Here is a 25,150-nt window from a genome sequence, read left to right as displayed (position 1 = left end):
GCGCAGTGTGTGAGTGTAGTGTGTGCTGTGAGTGTAGTGTGTGCTGTGAGTGTAGTGTGTGCTGTGTGCGCAGTGTGTGTGTGTAGTGTGTGCTATGTGCGCAGTGTGTGTGTGTAGTGTGTGCTGTGAGTGTAGTGTGTGCTATGAGTGTAGTGTGTAGTGTGTGCTGTGTGTGTAGTGTGCAGTGTGTGAGTGTAGTGTGTGAGTGTAGTGTGTGCGCAGTGTGTGAGTGTAGTGTGTGCTGTGTGCGCAGTGTGTGTGTGTAGTGTGTGCTATGTGCGCAGTGTGTGCTGTGAGTGTAGTGTGTGCTGTGTGCGCAGTGTGTGTGTAGTGTGTGCTGTGAGTGTAGTGTGTGCTGTGTGTGTAGTGTGCAGTGTGTGAGTGTAGTGTGTGCGTAGTGTGTGAGTGTAGTGTGTGAGTGTAGTGTGTGCAGTGTGTGAGTGTAGTGTGTGTAGTGTGCGCAGTGTGTGTGCTGTGAGTGCAGTGTGCGCAGTGTGTGTGCGCAGTGTGGGAGTGTAGTGTGTGCTGTGTGTGTAGTGTGTGCTGTGTACGCAGTGTGTGTGTAGTGTGTGCTGTGTGCGCAGTGTGTGAGTGCAGTGTGTGTGTGTAGTGTGTGCTGTGTGCGCAGTGTGTGAGTGTAGTGTGTGCTGTGAGTGTAGTGTGTGCTGTGTGCGCAGTGTGTGTGTGTAGTGTGTGCTGTGTGCGCAGTGTGTGTGTGTAGTGTGTGCTGTGAGTGTAGTGTGTGCTGTGAGTGTAGTGTGTGCTGTGAGTGTAGTGTGTAGTGTGTGCTGTGAGTGTAGTGTGTGCTGTGAGTGTAGTGTGTAGTGTGTGCAGTGTGGGAGTGTAGTGTGTGCTGTGTGTGTAGTGTGTGCTGTGTACGCAGTGTGTGTGTAGTGTGTGCTGTGTGCGCAGTGTGTGAGTGCAGTGTGTGTGTGTAGTGTGTGCTGTGTGCGCAGTGTGTGAGTGTAGTGTGTGCTGTGAGTGTAGTGTGTGCTGTGTGCGCAGTGTGTGTGTGTAGTGTGTGCTGTGTGCGCAGTGTGTGTGTGTAGTGTGTGCTGTGAGTGTAGTGTGTGCTGTGAGTGTAGTGTGTGCTGTGAGTGTAGTGTGTAGTGTGTGCTGTGAGTGTAGTGTGTGCTGTGAGTGTAGTGTGTAGTGTGTGCAGTGTGTGAGTGTAGTGTGTGAGTGTAGTGTGTGAGTGTAGTGTGTGAGTGTAGTGTGTGAGTGTAGTGTGTGAGTGTAGTGTGTGAGTGTAGTGTGTGAGTGTAGTGTGTGAGTGTAGTGTGTGAGTGTAGTGTGTGCAGTGTGTGAGTGTAGTGTGTGAGTGTAGTGTGTGCAGTGTGTGAGTGTAGTGTGTGCAGTGTGTGAGTGTAGTGTGTGCAGTGTGTGAGTGTAGTGTGTGCAGTGTGTGAGTGTAGTGTGTGCAGTGTGTGAGTGTAGTGTGTGCAGTGTGTGAGTGTAGTGTGTGCTGTGTGTGAGTGTAGTGTGTGCTGTGTGTGAGTGTAGTGTGTGCTGTGTGCGCAGTGTGTGTGTGTAGTGTGTGCTGTGAGTGCAGCGTGCGCAGTGTGTGTGCGCAGTGTGTGTGCGCAGTGTGTGTGCGCAGTGTGTGTGCGCAGTGTGTGTGCGCAGTGTGTGTGCGCAGTGTGCTGTGAGTGTAGTGTGTGCTGTGAGTGTAGTGTGTGCTGTGTGCGCAGTGTGTGTGTGTAGTGTGTGCTGTGTGCGCAGTGTGTGTGTGTAGTGTGTGCTGTGAGTGTAGTGTGTGCTGTGAGTGTAGTGTGTGCTGTGAGTGTAGTGTGTAGTGTGTGCTGTGAGTGTAGTGTGTAGTGTGTGCTGTGAGTGTAGTGTGTAGTGTGTGCTGTGAGTGTAGTGTGTGAGTGTAGTGTGTGCAGTGTGTGAGTGTAGTGTGTGCAGTGTGTGAGTGTAGTGTGTGCAGTGTGTGAGTGTAGTGTGTGCAGTGTGTGAGTGTAGTGTGTGCAGTGTGTGAGTGTAGTGTGTGCTGTGTGTGAGTGTAGTGTGTGCTGTGTGCGCAGTGTGTGTGTGTAGTGTGTGCTGTGAGTGCAGCGTGCGCAGTGTGTGTGCGCAGTGTGTGTGCGCAGTGTGTGTGCGCAGTGTGTGTGCGCAGTGTGTGTGCGCAGTGTGTGTGCGCAGTGTGTGTGCGCAGTGTGTGCGCGCAGTGTGTGCGCGCAGTGTGTGTGCGCAGTGTGTGTGTGCAGTGTGTGAGTGCAGTGTGTGAGTGTAGTGTGTGCTGTGTGCGCAGTGTGTGAGTGCAGTGTGTGAGTAGTGTACGCAGTGTGTGAGTGTAGTGTGTGCTGTGTGCGCAGTGTGTGAGTGCAGTGTGTGAGTAGTGTACGCAGTGTGTGAGTGTAGTGTGTGCTGTGTGCGCAGTGTGTGAGTGCAGTGTGTGTAGTGTACGCAGTGTGTGAGTGCAGTGTGTGAGTGCAGTGTGTGAGTGTAGTGTGTGCTGTGTGCGCAGTGTGTGAGTGTAGTGTGTGCTGTGTACGCAGTGTGTGTGTAGTGTGTGCTGTGTGCGCAGTATGTGAGTGCAGTGTGTGTAGTGTACGCAGTGTGTGAGTGTAGTGTGTGAGTGTAGTGTGTGCTGTGTGCGCAGTGTGTGAGTGTAGTGTGTGCTGTGAGTGTAGTGTGTGCTGTGTGCGCAGTGTGTGTGTAGTGTGTGCTGTGTGCGCAGTGTGTGTGTGTAGTGTGTGCTGTGAGTGTAGTGTGTGCTGTGAGTGTAGTGTGTAGTGTGTGCTGTGAGTGTAGTGTGTAGTGTGTGCTGTGAGTGTAGTGTGTAGTGTGTGCTGTGAGTGTAGTGTGTAGTGTGTGAGTGTAGTGTGTGAGTGTAGTGTGTGAGTGTAGTGTGTGAGTGTAGTGTGTGAGTGTAGTGTGTGCAGTGTGTGAGTGTAGTGTGTGAGTGTAGTGTGTGCAGTGTGTGAGTGTAGTGTGTGAGTGTAGTGTGTGCTGTGTGCGCAGTGTGTGTGTGTAGTGTGTGCTGTGAGTGCAGCGTGCGCAGTGTGTGTGCGCAGTGTGTGTGCGCAGTGTGTGTGCGCAGTGTGTGTGCGCAGTGTGTGTGCGCAGTGTGTGTGCGCAGTGTGTGAGTGTAGTGTGCGCAGTGTGTGAGTGCAGTGTGTGAGTGTAGTGTGTGCTGTGTGCGCAGTGTGTGAGTGCAGTGTGTGAGTAGTGTACGCAGTGTGTGAGTGTAGTGTGTGAGTGTAGTGTGTGCTGTGTGCGCAGTGTGTGAGTGCAGTGTGTGTGTGTAGTGAGTGTAGTGTGTGCTGTGTGCGCAGTATGTGAGTGCAGTGTGTGTAGTGTACGCAGTGTGTGAGTGCAGTGTGTGAGTGCAGTGTGTGCTGTGTGCGCAGTGTGTGTGTAGTGTGTGCTGTGTACGCAGTGTGTGAGTGTAGTGTGTGAGTGTAGTGTGCTGTGTGCGCAGTGTGTGAGTGCAGTGTGTGTGTGTAGTGAGTGTAGTGTGTGCTGTGTGCGCAGTATGTGAGTGCAGTGTGTGTAGTGTACGCAGTGTGTGAGTGTAGTGTGTGCTGTGTGCGCAGTGTGTGAGTGCAGTGTGTGTGCGCAGTGTGTGTGTGTGAGTGTAGTGTGTGCAGTGTAGTGTGTGCTGTGTGTGAGTGTAGTGTGTGCTGTGTGCGCAGTGTAGTGTGTAGTGTGTGTGCGCAGTGTGCTACTGAAATTTTCATACTCCTCCTCGGGTAACAATACTCCTCAAAAATGGTGAGAGGAGTATTTTTACCCTTCTGGAAAAATGTTAGTGCGACCTCTGCATACAGTACAATACATATGACCCACTGATACTGCACACACAAACATACATACATACAGTACAATACATATGACCCACTGATACTGCACACACACACACATACATACATACATACAGTACAATACATATGACCCACTAACAGTTACTTTTATACACTTGCAGCCTGTGGTGGAGATCCCCCAGGATATCAATGCAGGGGTCTGTACAGAGGCTGCACAGGAAGCTCAGGCTCTGCTCTCTCTACTGGATCCCAACAGACATGAGCTGCAGCCCCTCCCCCCTCCTCACACAGTCGGCTCCTGCAGGAGAGGGTCAGGCACAGCTCCAGCAGCACGAGGTCCCGGCAGACTTGGTGTTTGGTCATGTGACCGGAGCGTCATTGGTATGTACACAATTACTGGGCTCCGGTCACATGACCATGCATCGGGCAATCAGCTGCAGTAATGTAATGTCTGCAGCGCGCGGGAGGGAGGGGGGATGCGAGGCTTTTTTAAAAATCCAAGTTCTGGATGTGGCCCTGGCCCTGGCTGCGAGCCAGATGCGGCCATCAAAAGAGCCACATCTGGCTCGCGAGCCATAGGTTCCCGACCCCTGCTCTAGGGTCCTAAAAATTGGAGCAAAAAAAAAGTTATTGGGGGGGGGAAAAAACTAAATGTAAAAATCCCCCTCTTTCTCTAGAACTGATATAACAATAAACAATAAAAATGCTATACATGTAAGGTAGCACCGCATCCCAATGGTACCAGTCTGTCAATATATAAAACCAGGTTTTCCTATAGTTGCAACGTCCCAAAGAATAAAGGGACATTCAGGTAGTAATGACACCTGGTTATTATAGGGTTAAAATTATGCAGCCTAGTTTCTGGTATTTTATATGCTATATATATAAATATATATCGAAAAAAGAAGGCCGTAGGGTTCACGTGGTGTTTATTGTAACATAGTGTTACAATGGTGTAATATAGACAAAACCAAAACAATTATAGAGCGAGGGGTGTGCGCATAGGATTTCTTATCACAAGTCACCCCCCGGTGTTTAATACAAAAAAAAGTTTAAGTCAAGTAAGTGCCAGACAGATAAATTTTATTATATTAACAAATAAACGGCAATACAAAAGTAGCAATAAAAGTATAAAAACAGAGAGTGCCAAATGATCACAAAGTCATAAGCTAATTGAGGAAATCAATAGGGTATGGTGTAAATCAGAACCAAAATGGAGATCCCATAACTAAAGGGGAAACATAAACCTCATATGGAGCTAGCACTGAGACATAGTTACCTATACCAGTAAAGCAGGCACATTGGTATAGGTAACTATGTCTCAGTGCTAGCTAAGAGAGCTTTTTATACTTTTATTGCTACTTTTGTATTGCCGTTTATTTGTTAATATAATAAAATTTATCTGTCTGGCACTTACTTGACTTTTTTTTTGTATTCTATTCAAAATTTTGGTTGTAATGGTGTAATATAGTTACAAAGTAGTGGCCTCGCTAATTCATTAATTAAATGAACACTGCTTCTATTAATTAGACTTTTCCAAATCTTTCATTGACCCATTATTTGTGACCTATAATGTTGCTATATTAATTTTGCCCCTGTTTTTTCATACAGTTGCGCTCTTTATCTTGCCCATAATACACAGTTTAGATTAAGTTGGTAACTTTCTCTCTCTCTATAATTATATGTATATGTGTGTGTGTGTGTGTATATATATATATATATATAATATTTATATTAGTCAAAAAATGGAAGAATCAGGAAAAGGGAAGGAGGAGGGTAGGGGTACCAGACCAATGTACCTGACAAGTCAGAGTCAATATGGTAAATGTTTGTGTATATATCGGCAATGGTATGGTAATAATCACACCAGATAATGCTTCCCATAAACTTAGACAAAAACCAAAGGTGCCCCTTTAAAAGAAAAAAGGGGGAAAAGGGGTGGAGGCACTATTGAATGAGTAGGACAAACCAACTGGAGTAAATCAAATACTTTATATACGTTTTAACTTTTCATCAATAAAGTATTTGATTTACTCCAGTTGGTTTGTTCTTTTCATTCAATTGTGCCTCCACCCCTTTTCCCCTTTTTTCTTTTAAAGGGGCACCTTTGGTTTTTAGAGATAGAGAGAGAGATAGATAGAGAGGGAGATGGATGGATAGATATACATGCATATATGCTCTGGACTTCAAATGACCAGAGCCAAGATCTTTTAGGTAACACTTTGTGAATATTACGCATGCGCGAACCATGGAGAGTGGAATACCACTTCCAATATGGCACAGTTCTGCGCTTTAGGAGGAGTATGCATGCATGACATGCGCCTTAACAGCTTTTCTGTCTCCAATATACTTTCCAGACATGCGCATTTACAATCTTTAGAGACAGATATAGTTCTGCGTGTTACTGGAAATGATCCACAGACGGGATCTTTTTCCTTAATCAACACTTAAATTCCTGTGAAATATACATTAAAGCACTGTATTATCTTGATGTTGTATGTTTATATTGCATTTATGAATTTGCACATTTGTCACTACGTGTAAGAGATATACAAGTCTTATGGATATATGTATGGATTTGTATTTAATTAATGAATTAGTGATGCCACTACGTTATAACTTTATAACACCATTGTAACACTATGTTCACTGCTTGACCAAGGCTGGGTGTAATAAACACTTTTTTTCACATCCTGTAGTGCTGGCTATATCTTTTGGAAGGACAGTGCTGTTGATTTTCTATTTCTATCTGCACCAGTACCCAAGAAACACAACAACCGTAGTAAGCAGAAAATGGCACACCACTACCGCAGTATAGCACATTCGGGGTAGACAATCATTATGGAGACGCCAGGGCAGACTAACAATACTAAACCCCTGCTCCATCATAGCAAATAAACAAAGAAAGAAAATAAAAAAAATAAAAAAAAATATATATATATATATATAATCTCCGCTCCTTTCCCCGGCTCCTCCTTTTTTGTTTGCTTGATGGGTAAGCTTAAGGAATAATATGTCTTTCCTTTTATAGAACTAGTGAACGCTCATCATCAGATGCACTTCTGCAGAGAGCGGTGAAGGCTGAACTTCTGCTTGTTGATGTGCAGCGTTGGCTGTGTTGGCAAATGTGCTGGAAGACTCAACAACAAACCATAGAGTCATTCTTTAACTTGAATAAAGAGCCTGGTGACCAGCCCACATCCGGGACCAACTTCAATCTCTCATCAGCTCTTGCTGAGGTGGAAGAGAATTATCAGGAAATGAGAGCAAAGGTTAAGTCTGGTACCCCACTTGATGACCTCGTCCCACTCGCCATAAGTGCCAAGGTGCGTCTTCCTTTTTAGGGGGAATTTTTTTACTTGGAAAACATATTACCTGTGTATATTCTCTTTTTTTGTTTTTATTTTAATAATGTTTTTCTTCGTAATAAGTACTAAATCCTGCAATTTTAACTTTGGCCACTAAACCTAATAGACTGACAATTTCCATTTAATTGGAGGTTTTGTATATTATTTTAATCATAGACCGGATTACGATGAAAGATGCCACTTCTTCTATAGAAAGCAGTTCTGTTGCTTCCACTACTGACAATAAATGATATCATATCTTATATGCACCACTATCTGCACACATCTGGTGTAGTTTGCATACAAAGTATCCCTTTCCCTTCTGCGATCCAGCATAAATCCAATTCAAAAGGATGAAAAAATCCTGCACTTTTTCTTCAACCCTTTACCCAATTGTGACATGATAGTACGTCACATGTCGGCCGCGGGTCACGGGCCCACTCCATACCAACACCCACCAGTAGCACCCGCGATTGGTGCTAACAAAGCGCCATCATAGCTTAGATCATTGCTCCCCATGACGTCGTCAGAGTGACGATCTGTCTCCATGATGGCCTTGGGTCTCTCTGTAAGTTCTGAGACTGTATGATTTCTGCAAATTTGTTACAATGTGCCAGTGGCCCATTGTAATACATGAGGGGCAAAATTCCCATATACTGCCATACTATAACATGGTAGTATCAGACAACCTAAGGTTATTGTACCCTAAGGTGTCTGAAATAGTAAAAAAATGAATTTAAAAAACCCCTAAAAATTTAAATCCCCTCGCTTTCTCTAGAATTGATATAAAAATAAACTGTACAAACAAACATATTAATGTCCAAAGTATCAAAATATTATAACGGCTATTCCCAGAGTTTAACCCTGTAATGAAAAATAACGTTCAAATGTCTGCCAGTTTTTGGCCATTTTGCAACATTCAAAAAAAAAATATTAATAAAAAGTGCTCACAAGGTTGTACAGTCCTCAATGAAAACTGTTGTCTCATCTGGCAAAAAATTACATCTTGAACAGCTCTGTACACCAGAAGATGACGTTTATTCACCAAGACTGTAAAAGAATTCATTTTTGCTCCACAATAGAGCTATTTTAATGAAGAAATATACAATAAAGGAAACCTACCATTTGATTTGATGCATTATGAACCAAACATACCGTGAGAATGCTGTAGCTACACTGATGATCCCTCAGTTGAGTGGTTTTGCTGAAAAAAACAATTATAACATTCAGGACTTTGGGAAAGCTGGGTGAGGCTGGCTGCCTACATAAACACATTACACACTGAGCTTGTCATTACACATGGAGCTTAGTCAAGACATCACTAATCAACCTGAGCTGGATCATAAACAGCAGCTGGGGGGTGGTGCAGCAATTGATTATTCGGCCTTCAGGAACAACCAAGGGATCACATTATCCTATGAAGCAGTGAATAACTAATGTGCTAGGAGAAGCCCTTAACCAGTCACAGAAGCGAGATGGCTTCATGATCAGAATTTAATAATTGTTTTTTTCAGCAAAACCATTCGGCTCGGGGATTAACCAAGATATGATCCTACATCAGTGTAGCTACAGCATTTTTTTTAAAGAAAAAGTCCTGGATTCCCTCTGTTTTGAATTTGATATATGCCTGCTGCCAGGGGGGAAAAGCATGCTTTGCACGAAAAGCCACTGATGATTTTTGAGGAGGGCCAGTCTAGTTCTTTGTAAGACTTTAACATCCAACACTTGATAAATCTCGCCCAAGGTCTTTCAGTGAAAAAGTCATTATTATATTCTACAGCCAGCGATGTTTTTGTTTTTTTTGCCTAAATCATTGCTCTAACCAGAATTTTACTTTTTTTTTTTTTTTTAATTTCTAGCTCACAACTGTTGAAACTTCTACTGAGTAAGTACGTTAAAACAATATTTAAAGAAAACCACACTAACACCTGGAGTTGTTTGTAGCATATTTCTTGGTGGAAGCATGAATGAATTCCTCATATTTTATTCTTTTGTAGGATGCACTCAATGCATCTGAATTCTCCCTCCTGCCTCCTAATTGTGATGTCATTCTCTAGCTAGCTGGAGATCTAGGAGACGGGGCTGGGCAAGATCCATGGAGTGGGCCTGCTGTGTGACTGCATCCTACAAAATAATAAGACTCAAAAGGCAACATTCATGCTGCCACCTACAAATATGCTAAAATACCTCCAGGGGATGTACATATTAAAGAAGGAGGTAAAGTTTGTAGGCTTGGAGGGTTAGTGTGGGGACTAATTCACTTTCAGCTTCATTTGTGTACAGCATTAGGTTTGTTGGGTGCTTATATATGTGGAGTTTAACATATAACATAACGCAAAACAAATCAGTCCCGGTGTCTGACCATTGTAATCCTCTCCGCTGGGTGCTGGAGCTGGGGAGGGAGTGTTTGTTATGCTAACCTAACCTGACACTGTCCAGTCAGCAGCAGACAACCTCAGGGAATCTGTTATGTACCTTCATAGTGTGATCTTGCTAATATATCACACTGTCTTCTGCGAGTTCTGGGAGTGTGTGCTGAAGAAGACAACAAGGACGGCGCCTACGAGGGAGTAAGGAGCTTCAGATAGGGAAGCTAACGGCTGTGCACTTATTCTTATTGTGGCATCCAAAATGAACCATCCACCATTCCTAGCTGCGAGGTGTGGATACAGACAAGCAGCGGTGGTTTAACATCAGTGATTTCTGTTTTTGTTTTTTTATTTAAACCATTTTTACTTGCGCTTCAGTTTTTTTTTTTATTTTTTTTTTTTACATTATTCTAATGTTGTCTGTGAACACACACAAAGAAGTTCTAAACTCACCACTGCTCAGTGGTAAAAAAACCTGAAGTGTGAAAAAGCCCATTGAATAATTAAAGATCAAATCATCAAAGCCAGAAAGAGAAAACCATTCTTTATGTATCCTAGGGTTACACTGATACCAAAATTTTGATACGATATCTGGAAAAGTATCACGATACTCGATATTGATATGATACTTTTCACAAAAAGAAAAGTTGTCTGAAAATGTTTGATTAAATACTCAAATGCCCCCTCTTGTACACAACCCCCAATAACAACTTTACGGAGGGTATATACAGCTACAGATGCCACAGGAGAAATCCCTACTTGTTACATCCAGTGACGGCAGGTGACGTGTCCTCCATATTCTCCATTAGGCCCTGCATTCGTTCCCTGACAGTATCTTCCTGCTGCTGCCCCTAACAATCTCCCCCAAATACTGTAAGGCTGCGCTCACACGTTTGTCTTGCATTTAAACACACAGGTGTTTGTTACCGATCACATATGTTTCACTGGAAACATATGTGATCTAGTGCCACGTGTGAACACACCCCAAGAAATGTGCCCCATACGTCCCCCCAGTAATGTGCCCTACACAGCTACCACCAGTAATGTCTCCGCAGCCTCCCAGTAATGTCCCTCACAGCTACCCCAGTAATTTCCCCCACAGCTATCCCCAGTAATGTCCCCTATACAGCCCCCCAGCCAGTAATGTGCCCCACAGCTTTCCAGTAATGTCCCCCATACACCCCTCCAGTATTGTGCCCCACACAACCCCCCCCCCCCAGTAAGTAATGTGCCCAACACAGCTACTCCTAGTAATGTCCTCCACACAGCCCCCAGTAAGTAATGTGCCCACACAGCCCCCCCCCCCAGTAAGTAATGTGCCCTCACAGCCCCCCCCCATCCCCCCCCCCCCCCAGTAAGTAAGGTGCCCTCACGGCCCCCTCCCCCCAGTAAGGTGCCCTCACAGCCCCCACCCCCCAGTAAGTAATGTGTCCCACACAGCCCCCCCCCCCCTCAGTAAGTAAGGTGCCCTCACAGCACCCCATGTTCTCCCCCTTCCCTAGTCCCTATCATATCTCCCCCCTCACCTCACTGGTGCAGCTCCCCGGCAGGTCATGACATCATCACAGGTCCTTCAGTATTATTCTCCTGGAGGCTGCAACTACTGCTGGGGAAAGCGGTGAGTGCACTCTTGTCCTGCTCCGTCCAAAAGAATCACAGACTCCATTTTTAAAGACCCATAAAACAGGCACTTTGAACTGCTCACTAAAGTAAGAAGCTCCTAAAGCTACCCCTTTTTTAGCAGTAATGAACTGCTAGCTTTATTGGAACCCTTCACAAAGCTAGCAGATACTGCCGCAAGATGCGTGTTCATGAGGGGTCGGTCTGGAGTGTTCTACCTTGGACTGCCCCTCTGGTGGGTGGTGACTGCTGGGCTTGATGTTGCAATCACCGTCTCCTAATCCCGCCCCCTCATGAATATGCCGGATTGTTTTGAGTGTGGCCTGCGTTCCTATTGTACTTCGGGGCAATGTCTGCTAGCTTTATTAGAGGGTTCTGATAAAGCTAGCAGTTTATCACTGCTATAAATGGGCTAACACTAGTAGCTGCTTACTTTAGTAAGCAGCTCCTAGTACTTGTTTTGTGGGTGACAGGTCCTCTTTCAATGCAACTGCAGGCAGGAATTTAGACCTAAGTGCTTGTGATTGGGAACAATTTTTTTGGTAGTAAAACAATGCAGAACACATGTTGATTATTCCTGATCACAAGTGTTTTAGGTCTAAACACTTCACAACCTTTGGAAAAAGCTCCTTGTGCTGCAAAGGGTGTATTGAGAGAGCTCACAAGCTGAGCTCTCTCCATACACAGCAGGTGTCGGCTGTATAATACAGCTGACGCCCACCTGTTACTGCTGTGGTCGGTGCTGGCACCAATTGCGACAGTTAACCTGGGTTCGACCGCAGCACCTAACTTACCATTACATGATATCAGGCTATTAGAAATCATCAGTAATATTGCTATATACTGCAATACAGTAGTATTAAAGTACCCTGGAGGGTCTGAAATAATGGTTAAAAAAATTATGAAAAAAAAGTAAATTGCCTTCACCCTAGATCTCATACAAAAGTAAATAAACAGTAAGAATCATAAACACATTAGGTATCGCCACGTCCCAAAATCTATCAAAATGTCCAATCTATCAAAATATAAAAGCGTTTTTTTTTCCCAGCGTTTAACCCCGCAACAGAAAATAGTGCCCATAGTTGAAAGTGCCTCTATTTTGCCATTTTAAAAAATAAAAAAAAATTCTATAAAAAGTGATCAAAAGTACAGTCCTCAAAATGGTAGCATTAAAAATGTCATCAAAAGTCGCAAAACACCACCCACAGCTCCGTACCCTGAAATATGCAAATGTTTTAATTTTTAAAACCTACACAAATTTTGTATCCCCCGTGATCATACCGACCCAAAGAATAAAGTAGACCTCTCATTTGGGGGGGCTCAGTGAAAGCTGTAAAATCCAAGCCCACAAGAAAATGGCACAAATGCGGTTTTCACTGCATTAAGAATTTTTTTTCCCGCTTCCCAAGCCATGTAATACTGTCACAATGAATGCAATTTGTTAATTTGTTAAAAGTTTTATAGGTGGGGAGTGAAAAATGAAAACGCAAAAACTAAATAGGCCACGTCCTTTAGGGGTTAATTGTGTTTCAAAACACATTGCCCCAGATTTACTATTGCTTCTCCCAGTTTTCTGGCAGAGAAACCATATAAACCTCCCTCTCCCCGCCGAAGGCCTGATCACCCGGCCCGCCAAATTTACTTAAGTCTTACCGGCAAAGACTACAGCAAAAGACTCCGTATGGTCTACAGATCGGAACTGGCAGAGTTTGGAGACTTGTCTTCATGGGCAGATTTCTGTGCACTGGAAGTAAACATAAGCTTTTTTATAGAAGGACAGCAAGGAAACTGTCAGGAACAGATGCAGAAAGTATCCTAGTGCTTAAACAAACGCAGCAGTGTTACAATGATAGTGTTCACGTAAACCTCTGATAATGCTATGATTGTAACACCACTGCTTTTGTTTTAGCACTAGGAGCTGCTTACTTTAGTAAGCGGCTCCTAGTGCTGAATTTATGGGTGACAGGTCCTCTTTAAATAATGCCACATGTTAAAGGAAACCTACCACTTCTGAAGGTAGGTATGAGATGCAAACACCGGGCACCAGCTCAGGGTGAGCTGGTGCCGGTGCTTAGTCGCGTTAGTGTTAAAACCGCGGTATCGCGGTTTTAACACTTTTTAAACTTTATAGCAGAAACTGCTTCGGCGCTGCGCGCGACCTTGCGCACGCAGCGCCGAAGCAGTTTCTGCTAGAAAGTTTAAAAAGTGTTAAAACCGCGATACCGCGGTTTTAACACTAACGAGACTAAGCACCGGCACCAGCTCACCCTGAGCTGGTGCCCGGTGTTTGCATCTCATACCTACCTTCAGAAGTGGTAGGTTTCCTTTAAATATTGCCAATTAGTTACACAGAAAACAAGTGCGCCCCCTGCACTGCTCTGGATGCGTCCACCTTTTTTTTTTTTTTTCTTTCTCCCCCCCCCCTCTCTTTGTGCACTTTGTTTATGCTGCAGAATTGTGGCGCACGATCCAACTAGGCACGATCACGCCCTTTTTAGGTGCACATTATTGCTGTTTTGACACCAAGCAGCCACAAGACAAAACTGGTGCAAACGCTCAAATTAATGTGGGCAAATTTATTATTTTGTTTTCTTCATTTTAAAAGCTACCACACTGTAGTTCTTGTTTTTCTATGTTGGGTCGATACTTGAGGATAAGTGATGTGTGGCCATCAGCTGCAGTTTTTTGCTTTGGACTGTGGCAAGATGCTCAGCCTGTCAATGACTATTTGAGTGTTTTTTGTTTTTTCATAATGTGGAAACTAGAGCATCATGAAAAATAATAGATGGCTACATTACTTTTTTTTTTTTTTTAAACGTAAATATTATTGCATTTTGCGACTTAATTTGACCTTTTTTTTTCAGTAACTTGCTAAAGGACACATTTCGGCTCAGTGGAAGGCAAGATATTTCTGTTATTGCAGCCGAGGACTTAAAGAAAACAAAATGTATGAACAATGTATGTACTATTTCTTACCTAGTATTTATTTGAATGTTTTGCGGGGTGTTTTTCTCCTAATTATGTGTTTTACCTTCAGGACCTTGATGCATCTTTCATGTCTAGTTTAGATAAATCCTTCCAGAAACCAGATGGTGAGTTTAATGTGAATTTAATAATAAATTGGATGTACAGCCATGCTTATGAACAAGTAGGGTTGTTCATAAAAGTGTAACTAGAGGCAAAACATTTTTTTTAAATCTTTGTGCTTTCGTGGCCTTAAAGGAAACCTACTATCTTGGATCTAATAAGGTAGGTCTGGTGGTAGCTGCATCTAACGTATGTAAGGATAGCCCTTTTAGGGCTAATCCTTTCTCCCCTCTTTTCTAATCTTTAAACAGGGTAATATACAAATTTTCTAAAGAGACTTCTGGGTCGTAGAGTAGTCGGAGCTGAGGCTACACAGCGAGGCTACTCCACGTCCCAGTAGCATCTTTAATCCTCTTACCCATATATTTTCAGCTCCTTGTAGCTGCATGCGCAGAACCCCGGCTTCACAGATGAGTACACACAGCTCCTTGTAGCTGCATGCTGAAGATGTCAGGGTAGGAGGATCAAGAAGGCTACTGGGGCGTGGAGTAGCCGCGCCATGTAGCCTCAGCTCCGGCTACTTTACGTCCTAGTAGCCTCTTTAGAAAATTTGCATATTACCCTAATTAAAGAATAGAAAAGATGGAGGGGAGTAGAGGATTAGCCCTAAAAAGGGCTATCCTTACATACATTAGATGCACCAACCACCGGATCTACCTTAATAGGTAGATCCGTAGTGGTAGGTTTCCTTTAAGGTAGATCCTGTGGTAGGTTCCTCTAATAAAAACTTTTTTAGGGCTAATGCTTAGATTAGTTTGTAAATCTTTTATTGCCCTAATATGCAAATTGGTAATCACTGTATTGTCTTAACTACGTCCCACTATTTCAGAAGATCGCCAGAGAATTGCAACAGTGGCTTAATCTCCCTCTTTCCCTTTTGGGACGTAATCAACTAAGATGATGATTATCTCTTAATTGATGTACCCTATGCAAACCCTGCCGATTCTCTTGAAACATAGTGATGTGAGCTCCCAATTTTTAAGGAAGGGAAGGAGACCCCGGATAAATGCACGAAAGCTGATGGCAGTAAAAGACGAGGGGGAGATAAACCTGCTCGAAATGTAATGTTACAACCTAGCATTTATTTTTAGACCCGTGACGGACTGGCTTAGGGGTTCCAGTAATTTTTTAGACTTTAAGCTGGAATCCATATTTTGCCTTCCATGGGACTTACGTACACACCTACATGTGGCACAGGGCAAACAACCACCACGGGTAAAGGGGCCAGTGGTGATTAATGACACTATAGGAGCAAGGAAGAGCACTCGGGGTACAAATTGCCATGGAAAATTTCTAAATTTCTCCCTCTGGAATCGCCCGGTATCCTCGCTGGGACGTTTGTGGAATGGAGAGAGAGAAAGGGATCCTGACCATAGGGAACTTATTGGCCTGTCCAGGGAGGAAAACAATTCTTTCAGTATATTCAGGTGAAAAAATTCTATATGGAAGGGGTTGCTAAATGTGACTAGGGAAGGGTCCCAAAATTTGCTGGATGAACTTCTAGGCAATGCAGCTAAATGACCTGAACATAGCTGACAAAATCCTAAAGCTGGTAAAGTGTTAGGACTAATGTCTTGAACGAGTTGTGGCAGGACACACAATTCAGAATCCAACATAAGGCATATATACATTCAATCTGCCACCTTCTACAAGATTCCAGGATCGATAGACCGCTTGCCAGACACCTGCAATGGATGTCCTCCATGGATTATGGGAATGCTCATACACACAAACATTTTGGGAGGAGGTGGAAAGGATGGGGAAGGAAATATGGGAACGTTCAGTTCAAAGGGACCCTGTTACATATTTATTTCACTATGACCAATCACATGAAGAGGCTCGGTGAGTTTAGTAGCGAAGAGTTGTCTACTGCAAAGATAGCTGGAACCACAGACCCAAAAAAAGGATTCCAGTTGGAGAGATTAGAGGCAGAGAGGGGAAAATCGAAGCTGATGACTAAATTGTAAAAGAAGTTGAGGGGTTTTGCTTAAGTTTTACACTTATGCTGAAAGGGAGCTCTTCCGTCCCATCACTCTGACACTATGGGACTTGCTGGAACAGCAGAAAGGGTCTCTAGGCTGGTGGGGAATCATGTAAAAGGAAAGGGAGATGGTCCTTCGCCAAGGGGCAGACCAGTATTGGGTATATGTAAGTTGTGTACCACTTTAGGGAAATGTGATATGGGGTGCTATGGTATTGTATATCACTACATCATAATGTCTGTTAAAAAAGGGCCTCCGAGCCTGGAATTTGTTGGCTTTGTTTGATAAATGCAAAATAAAATGTATAATTTTTTTTTTATATATAATACACAAATTAGTGAAACAGGCTACTGGGGCAATGAGTAGCCAGAACTGAAGCTACACGGCGCAGCTACTCCACGTAGCCTCTTTTGATCCTCCTACTGCACACACTCATCCAAGCCCTGCATAGATTATGTATGCAGAGCCGACGAGCTGGGTTCTGAAGCCTGACATACTGCACATGCTCGGAGCCGAGTACGTGCAGCCGCCAGGTCCAACGCGGACGAGTGTGCAGCGCTACTGGGAGTTGCACGCAGAAGATATAGTAGCAGTATTCAAAGAGGCTACTGGGACGTGAAGTAGCTGTGCCATTTAGCTTCAGCTCCAGATACTCAACGCAACAGTAGCCACTTTCACGAATTTGCATATTAGGGCTATTAAAGATTTATCGGGCACTGAAGGATTTTCCCTTAAAAGGGGTCCAATGGCATCTACCACTAACTACAGTATAATTCCATGGTAGCCTCCCACAAAAAGTGCTATAAAAAGTGATCAAAAAATCTTATGTACTCCATAACTGTTACTGTTGCAAAGTACAATGTCCCGCAAAAAACAAGCCATCAACAAGCTCTGTAGCCAAAAAAGTAAAAATGTTATGGCACTTGAAAGACGGCAATGCAAAAATGATAGATTTTTTCCCCACATTAGGGCTTTATTTGGCAAATTTAGTAAAACATAAGAAAAAAATATTAATATATGGTATCCCTGTAATCTTATCCGACCCATAGAATAAAGATTTAAAATTTCATTCAAAATAGCATTTATCTGCAAAATAGTAAATTCTGAAAATACGGAAAACCTATGTTTGATTTGTAAGCCACGTGACATCAAAATAAATTATCCAGACATTTCACAAATTATGAAAATGTAAAGTAGACATATGGGAAATGTTATTCAGCAATTTAGCTTATTTAGGTGGTAAATCTATCTGCCTTAAAACGCAATGATTTCGAAAATGGCAAATTAAAAAAAAAATTCATCAGTTTTTTCCTTTTTTATTTTGTAAATAAAGGCAAAATTTATCAGCCAGCTTTTAAAACTAGAATGAAGTACATGTGGGGAAAAAACTATCGCCGAATCGCTTTGATAATTAACAGTATTCAAAAGTTAGAACCATATAAAGCAGCAAAAGTCAAAATACAAGAAATGGGGCTGAGCCTTAAGCTGTATAGTGGCTGCGTCCTTAAGGGGTTAATAATGAAGACACATCCACATGATAAACAATCACCCACTCCAGCTGTGTTTTTAAGCAAGATATGTTTCTGCATTTGCGTTGCTACAGCATTCTCAAGGTATGTTTGGTTCACAATGCATAAAAGCAAATTGTAGACTTTAAATATAAAAGCCAGCCACTTCACCACAATTTTTTTTTTAACCAACACCTCTCTTTAAATAGCCAAAATGTTCAATCAAATAATAGTGTCAATGCTGCTGCATCCATGTGTTGTATGCAACTTGATTGAATATTTTCTAGACAATTTACAATGGTTGTTAACCCCTTTGTGTCTAAGCCATTTTAGACTTTAGGACCAGGCCTGATTTTTAAAATTTGCCCTGTGTCATTATAGGTGGTTATAACTTTGTGATGCTTTAACTTAACCAGGGGATTTTGAGATTGAAGTACAATGTGTGATGTGAAAACAAAGTAATCGAAAAAATTTGATGATATCTTTTGTGATTAGTTATAAAAAAAATTGAAATTTGGCAAAAATTTCTTTAAATTATTCATCTTCAAAGTTCAAAATTTTCTGCTTTTTGCCAGATAGTCATAGCGCCCAAGTAACTTTATAACTAACATTTCCTGAATGGCTCTTTATATCGGCACAGGGTTTTATGCATCCTCTCTCTTTTCTAGGTTGTTAGGAGGTTCAGAATTGTGGGTGCAATTTTTCTTATTTTTATGAAGATCGCCAAAACCCTTATTTAGAGGCACATGCTCAGCTTTAACTGACTTTGAGAGGCCTAAACAGCAGTAAAACCCCATAAATTATGCCATTTTAGAAACTACACCCCTCAATGTGTAAAAAAAAATCAACTTTAAGAAGTGTGTTAACCCTTTAGATGCTTCACATGGGTTAAAACAATATGGAGGTGTAATTTACAAGTTGTAATTTTTTTTAGACAATATATTAATTTTGGCCAAAAATTAAACCATTACAGAGTATTAAATGACAAAAAACTCCACAAAGTTTGATACCCAATTTCTCCCGAGTATGAGGATGCCCCATATGTGGTGGTGACTGCTGTATGGGCTCACTGCCGGGCATAGAAGGGAAGCTGCGCCATTCAGATCAGATCTGCATTGTCACATTTTACAGGCTATAAAATGTTTATTTTTTGTAATTTGTACATATGGGAGATTATTTTTTTTTGTGGATGAGATCCACTTTTCAGGTACATTTACGGGGGGGCTCAATAGCTAATAATCAAATTTTATTTAACTCTTTCTTGATGGTGGTTAAAAAAATCATTAATTCTTGTTTATGGTTTTTAGCATTCTTTTCGCCGGACGTTTACCGTACCATAAAAATAATGGGTCATCACGATTACGGCGATACCCCATTTATATGGCTTTTTTATGGTTAACTTGTTTTGCAGAATATAGAACTCATTTTGTGAGAAATTTGCTTGTTTTTGTATCACCATGTAACAATGGGCAGAACATTTTATATTTTTTTGTTTACAGAGCTGGTTTAGAGCTTATTTTTTGCGGGACAAGCTGTACTTTTTATTGGTATCATGTTGGGGTAAATGTTACTTTTTTATTACTTTTTATGCGCTTTTTATGAGGTCAGATGTGAAAATATCATAATTTTTGCAAGTTTTTTTTTTACGTTCACCGTACGGGTTCAGTGACATTTATTTTATTGTATGGGTTGTAACGGATGTTGTGATGCCCAATATGTTGTGTTTTTTTTTTGTGATTTTCACTTTTTTATGTTTTATTGGATTATTGCATGGGATGGGACTTCAAGGCACTTTTTATTCTTTTTTAATAACTTTTTTTTAATTTGCCCTTTTTTTTTTACTTTTTTTTTTTACGGTTTTATTTTGTCCCAGGGTGGGACATGAACAAGTGCACTTGAGCACTTTGAGCACTTGTTCATTATAATATATTGCAATACTAATGTATTGCAGCATATTACATAGTCAGCCTATGCATTCTGCATAGGCTGACGACAGCACTATTAGATCGTGCTGTAAGCACGATCCTAACAGGCTTCTAGTGAAGGCAACCCTGGGGTCCTTATTGGGCTTCAGGGTTGCCATGCCATGGCAGGTTCGCCACCACTGTCCTATGACGTAGTATCACGTCAAGGTGCAGAAAAGGGGTTAAAGGACACCTGTCATCAGGTCTGTCACTAGTCCTGTCACCTCTACATGTTGGAGCAGCTCACAAGGATCCACCCCAGCCTTTATCTAATTATTTCATATATTCATTGTAAAATCATCTATTCTTTATCATGTAAATGAGGCTGGTCACATGGTCAGAGGCAGTGATGTCACCCCTGTTCCCCCTCCCCTCTCCTCCCCCTGCTCATGTCTGTGTGTAATGTATAGTAAAGCATGGCTAGTGTGAGTGCTGCATCTGCTGACATGCTGCATCCTCCTAATATACAGGTGAGAGACACAGACATCAGCTACACATGAATCTGACATGTTCTGCTGTAACATGGCTGCATCCTGGAGCTGCTGTATCTCTCCTATACATACACACACATGCACACACAGGCTGCAGGGGGCGTGGCCACCAGCACCAGGAAGAACAACATTATACAGCCTCACATCATTACACAGGCTGTCAGTCATGCACTGGGGGTGTGGCTGTACCTCCCACTCATGAATAGAGTGGACAGCTTGAATATGCTAATGCTTCATTGGACATTTCACAGGTCATTTGCATATAGCTTTAGGACCTCATTGCTTACATTTACAGGCATGTAGAGGGACAATGAAGGGATAGAGGCAATGCTCTCTAATGGCAGTTTATGAAAATATATTTAGTTTAGGGGGGTTATTTTGCATGATGGGTTCTCTTTAAGGGGTAATGATGGTGCAGGCAACTTATGACTTAGATTTAATAAAGAACCTTGGTAGAACATACTGGTAGGTTGATTAGATTGTGAATTATTATTATTATTACTTGTATAGAAAATCATATTTTATTGTAGTGATACATTTTAGAATCTTTGTTTTTTTTGTTTTCCTTAAGAAATTGGTCCTGAAGATCATTTGTCAGAAAAACCCAAGCAATATTATGTCCATGTGGGAAATGTAGCTCACTGTGTTAAAGAGGTATGCTTGTGGAAATATTGCTTATTCTTTGCACCCTTTGTATTTGTTTTTTGCACAAAAACAAGTTTCTTAATAACAGTGAATTAGAGAATGTGTTATTTTGTTATTCAGGGTATATTTAACAAAAACACAAGACTGATATGAGTCTTGGTGTACACAATTTCAGTTGCCCTTAGACAGGGCTCTGTAACTTTGGGGAAGCCATCTTGATTTTCTGACAGCTGTGGAGAAGAGATTTGTTTCTCTCTCTGCTCCCTGCACTCTAGCCCCTCCCTTTCCAGGTTGTATCTATGACACCGATACAGACACTGATATCCTGCCGGCAGCAGCGTTGAGGAGTGTAAAGCTACAGACTAGGGTTGCACCGATACCAGAATTTTGAGTACGATACCCCGAAAAGTATTGCAATACTCGCTACCAATACGATACTTTCAAGAAAAGAAAAGGTATTATCTGAATGTTTAGGGTGCAATAACATGGACTCACCGTTTCCTATTAGGGTGGTGGCACACGTTCCGTTCGGGCTGCATTTGCAAACACAGACAAAGCCACACCCACCGGGGCGGGCTGAGGCCCGATCACATCGGTGTTTCTATGGCGACTCCTGCGATCGGGAACGAGCCACCGCTGTTCTGCGTTAATTTAATGCAAAACGCAGGCTGCTCGTTCCCATAGAACTTCTGATGCAATCGGACCGTGGTGCGGCTTGTTCTGCGTTTGCAAACGCAGCCCGAACGGCACGTGTGTCACCACCCTTAGGTCTGAACATGTCCATTTTTTTCACGGATGTGCAGACTGTGAGAAAAAATTGCAGCAAGCGTTATTTTGTCTCACATGCAAACCACGTACTGCCCTAGAAGTCAATGGATCCACAAAAAAAAATGTAACGGAACATGCATGACATCTGTATGCAGAGTAGATTAGAAACCCATCAGCTTTTTTTGCATATGTGAAAAAAATGGATGGCGTACGGATACAAAATGGACTAATCACAGACATCCTGTCAGCATTTTTGCAAATGAGCCGTGAACACCTTTATTTTTTTGGTTTATACATTTTTATTTATTTAAATGTATTATATGCTTAAAATATTATGATCTCCATAATAATAATCTCAATAATAATCACCCCATGACACTAATAATCATAATCTCCATAATAATCATCATCTCAATAATAATAATAATAATAATAAATAATCTCCTGAGAAGATCCATCTTTTATATACCAGTGCATAAAAAGGGTATTCTTGTCTGGGCATTCACATTCAATTTCATTAATCTGCCATATATATTTATTTCTTCATTTAGATATTAACATTTTTTTTCCTGTGTGAAGATAATTTCTCATAAATGTAGTGATATGGTCCCTTAGAAACAAGACTGTGTCCTTGGATACCGCCACCTCTGCTGAGTGATTGCACAAAGACACAAAAGGTTTTTGTATATGAAAGGTCCAGGGGTTACTACATGTCGTACAGCCGTCTTGTGGTAATGAATCCTGAATCCTGAATTCCGGTGGTCAGGTAGGACTCAATACCGCATGTCTGGCCACCGCTGCCAAAATGTCAGGTGGTCGTATCCAAGAAAGTTCTCTCGTTTCTAAGAGACAACATGGCTACATTTATGAGAAATTATCTTCACACAGGAACTTTTCTTTTTTTTTTAATAACATCCAATTGAAGAAAAGTTTACAAATGGCCAGTTAAATTAAATATGAATTCCCAGATGGGAATACCCCTGTATGCCCGTGTAAATGTGAAGCTCTTAGTTACATGAAATCCTCCCATACCCAACCACTAAGCCCATAGTCTAGTGCAGTGATGGCGAACCTTTTAGAAACCGAGTGCCCAAACTAGAACCAAATCTACGTATTTAAATGCAAAGTGCCAATATTGCAATTTAAGTGGTAACATGTTGCTACCTGTCTTGTCAAGGCTTTTAATTGTAACAGCGTCCAGAGGACACCAAAACAGTTGCAAGAAAGAGGAGAAATTCAGATTTTCATTGTAGATTCCTTCCAGGGCCCCCTGAACAGGAAGAACTGCCGGTCCCAGAGCAGGAACTGCAATAATAACGCAGCCTTGCACCTGCCTGCTCCTCCTGTAGTCCAAGGCTGCTAAGCATGTGTAGCTTTAAAATAGCACTGGTCACACTCACAGCATGTCCGGGGTGACCAGGGACTGCAGGAGGAAGTTTTGAGTCCTGTTTGGAAACTCTGTGCTGGGGTGATGGCCTGGGTGCCCACAAGGAGTGCTCTGAGTGCCACCTCTGGCACTCGTGCCATAGGTTCGCCACCACTGGTCTAGTGGATAGAGGCTCTGTCTATCTATGGCAGGTGGAGTGTGGAGGTTGTGGGTTCAAATGTGGGCTGGGTAAAAATTTTAATTAAATAGAGACCTTGTGTCTGGGGAATCCATGGGAGATGTATAGACTCCATATATGGACAGATGGTGATATATCCCTGATGACGCGGTCCCTGCTCTGCAGCTAACCTGACACTTCTATGCAAAGAATTCCCTTCCCGATGTCTCCTCTGCAGACAGATACAAGGAGTCTGTAGTGTCTGTGGAAGTCATTCTGTACCGCATGTAACAGAAACCTGGTATTGAACTATTCTGGCTTTGAAAGCATCGTATAAGTACCGAGTTTCCGATGCATCGTGCAACCCTACTACAGAAAGATAAGTTCTTTATCTAGGGAGATGGAGGAAGGCACAGCAGGTCTGTGTGTTGGGGAAAAGCAGATATGTAGTTGAGCTGACTGTCATTGTGTGCAATATAAATCTCTGATCTGTCTCCTCTCTCTTTCTATGTGTCAGATACTAGTAGAATGTTCAGAAGGTAACTAAAATTGTATGTAAACCTGTACCCTGATCATCTTACCATATTTTCAGCTCACATAACTAAATGGATAATAATGTGTCTGTTTAGAGTGTCCCTGGTCACACCTTGGAATCTTCCACTGACCATCACTAGTGATAGGATAGAAAACAGCAATAAACACTTTTTTTAATTTTTCAAATTAACTCAAAATGAACATTATTAATGAATAATAAATTATTTTTCTGTCAGTTTGATAAATAATATGTATCATCTCTGGCAAATCCGCATGGGCGCCGCCATCTTCTTGGAGATTGTCACTCCCCGTGACGTAATCGGGGAGCAGCGATTAGTTGCTATGACAGCCTTGGGTCTCTTTTTAACCCATTGATTACAATGTGCAATTTGCACATTGTAATGAATAAGGAGGAAAATCCCCATATACTGCCATAGTGTACTACGGCGGTTTATATTAGGATCAATCAGACAACCTAGGGTTAATTTCCCCTCGTGGGTCTGAAAAATAGTAAAAATAAAAAAAAAAGTTTCAAAAAAAATTTAATTAAAAAACCTAAAAAAAAATCAAATCACCACCCTTTCCCTAGAACTGATATAAATAAACAGTAAAAATCACAAACATATTACGTATCGCCACATCCGTAAATGCCCAATCTATCAAAATATTATAACAGGTTTTCACTGCGTTTAACCCTATAACAGAAAATAGCGCCAAATTTGAAAATGGAAGATCTTTGCAATTTTGAAAAATATAAAATATTCAATAAAAAGTGATCAGAAGGTCGTACAGTCCTAAAATGTTAGCGATGTAACGTCAACAAAAGTCGCAAAAAATTACACCAGCCATAGCTCCTAATACCAAAGTATGAAAAAGTTATTGGCACCAGAAGATGGCAAAATCTAAAAAAAAAAATTCTTGTATAGGTTTTTAAATGTTTTGTAAATGTATGAAAACATTATAAAACCTCTACAAATTTGGTGTCCCCCGTAATTGCACCGACCCAAAGAATAAAGTAGTCATTTGGGGAGCACAGTGAAAGCCGTAAAATCCAAGCCCACCAGAAAATGGCACAAATGCGGTTTTTCACCAATTTCCCTGCATCTGGATTTTTTTTCACCCCCGCTTTTAAGTACATGACCTGAAATAATAAATCAACAAAGTTGTATTGTATAGAGGTCTGTTCACAAAGAGTCTTGCTTTTGCTATACACTAAAGGTAGTCGTGTGAATTTTTGTGGTATGTAGTGGCGTTTTTTATTTATTCATTTTTATTTTAGGCTGAACTATTGGATCTGTTCGGAAAATACCATGTGAATAGTATTTTCCTTGAAGAATCATCTCTGACTTGCTGGTAAACTATTGGTATTTAATGGAATTTTAAAGTCTTTATGTATAATTTATATTGTTAAATTCTTATTCGGCAGGACATTTTTAACATTGATAAAATATCTTTAAATGGTCATCAATTTCAGATTGGTGGTGGAGCTGGGTGTCGGGCTCTCAGCAGTTGTTCTATTTT

The 25,150-nt window shown here is 41.9% G+C and overlaps 1 protein-coding gene across 3 annotated transcripts in view; it reads left to right on the top strand.

The window, feature by feature from the left end:
* RBM44 (RNA binding motif protein 44) overlaps positions 1 to 25,150 on the top strand; it is a 121,029-nt gene that overhangs the window by 88,953 nt on the left and 6,926 nt on the right. For all 3 annotated transcript variants that reach the window (XM_072121401.1, XM_072121402.1, XM_072121403.1), the window contains 6 exons: positions 6,802 to 7,096; positions 8,977 to 9,002; positions 13,971 to 14,064; positions 14,144 to 14,198; positions 20,710 to 20,792; positions 24,909 to 24,982. In XM_072121401.1, the coding sequence (XP_071977502.1) occupies positions 6,802 to 7,096; positions 8,977 to 9,002; positions 13,971 to 14,064; positions 14,144 to 14,198; positions 20,710 to 20,792; positions 24,909 to 24,982 (627 nt within the window). The remainder of the gene's footprint in view (positions 1 to 6,801; positions 7,097 to 8,976; positions 9,003 to 13,970; positions 14,065 to 14,143; positions 14,199 to 20,709; positions 20,793 to 24,908; positions 24,983 to 25,150) is intronic.

Source organism: Engystomops pustulosus, chromosome 8 (genome assembly GCF_040894005.1).
Source record: "Engystomops pustulosus chromosome 8, aEngPut4.maternal, whole genome shotgun sequence".
Lineage (NCBI taxonomy): Eukaryota > Metazoa > Chordata > Amphibia > Anura > Leptodactylidae > Engystomops > Engystomops pustulosus.
This window is presented reverse-complemented; position numbering and strand designations above follow the sequence as displayed.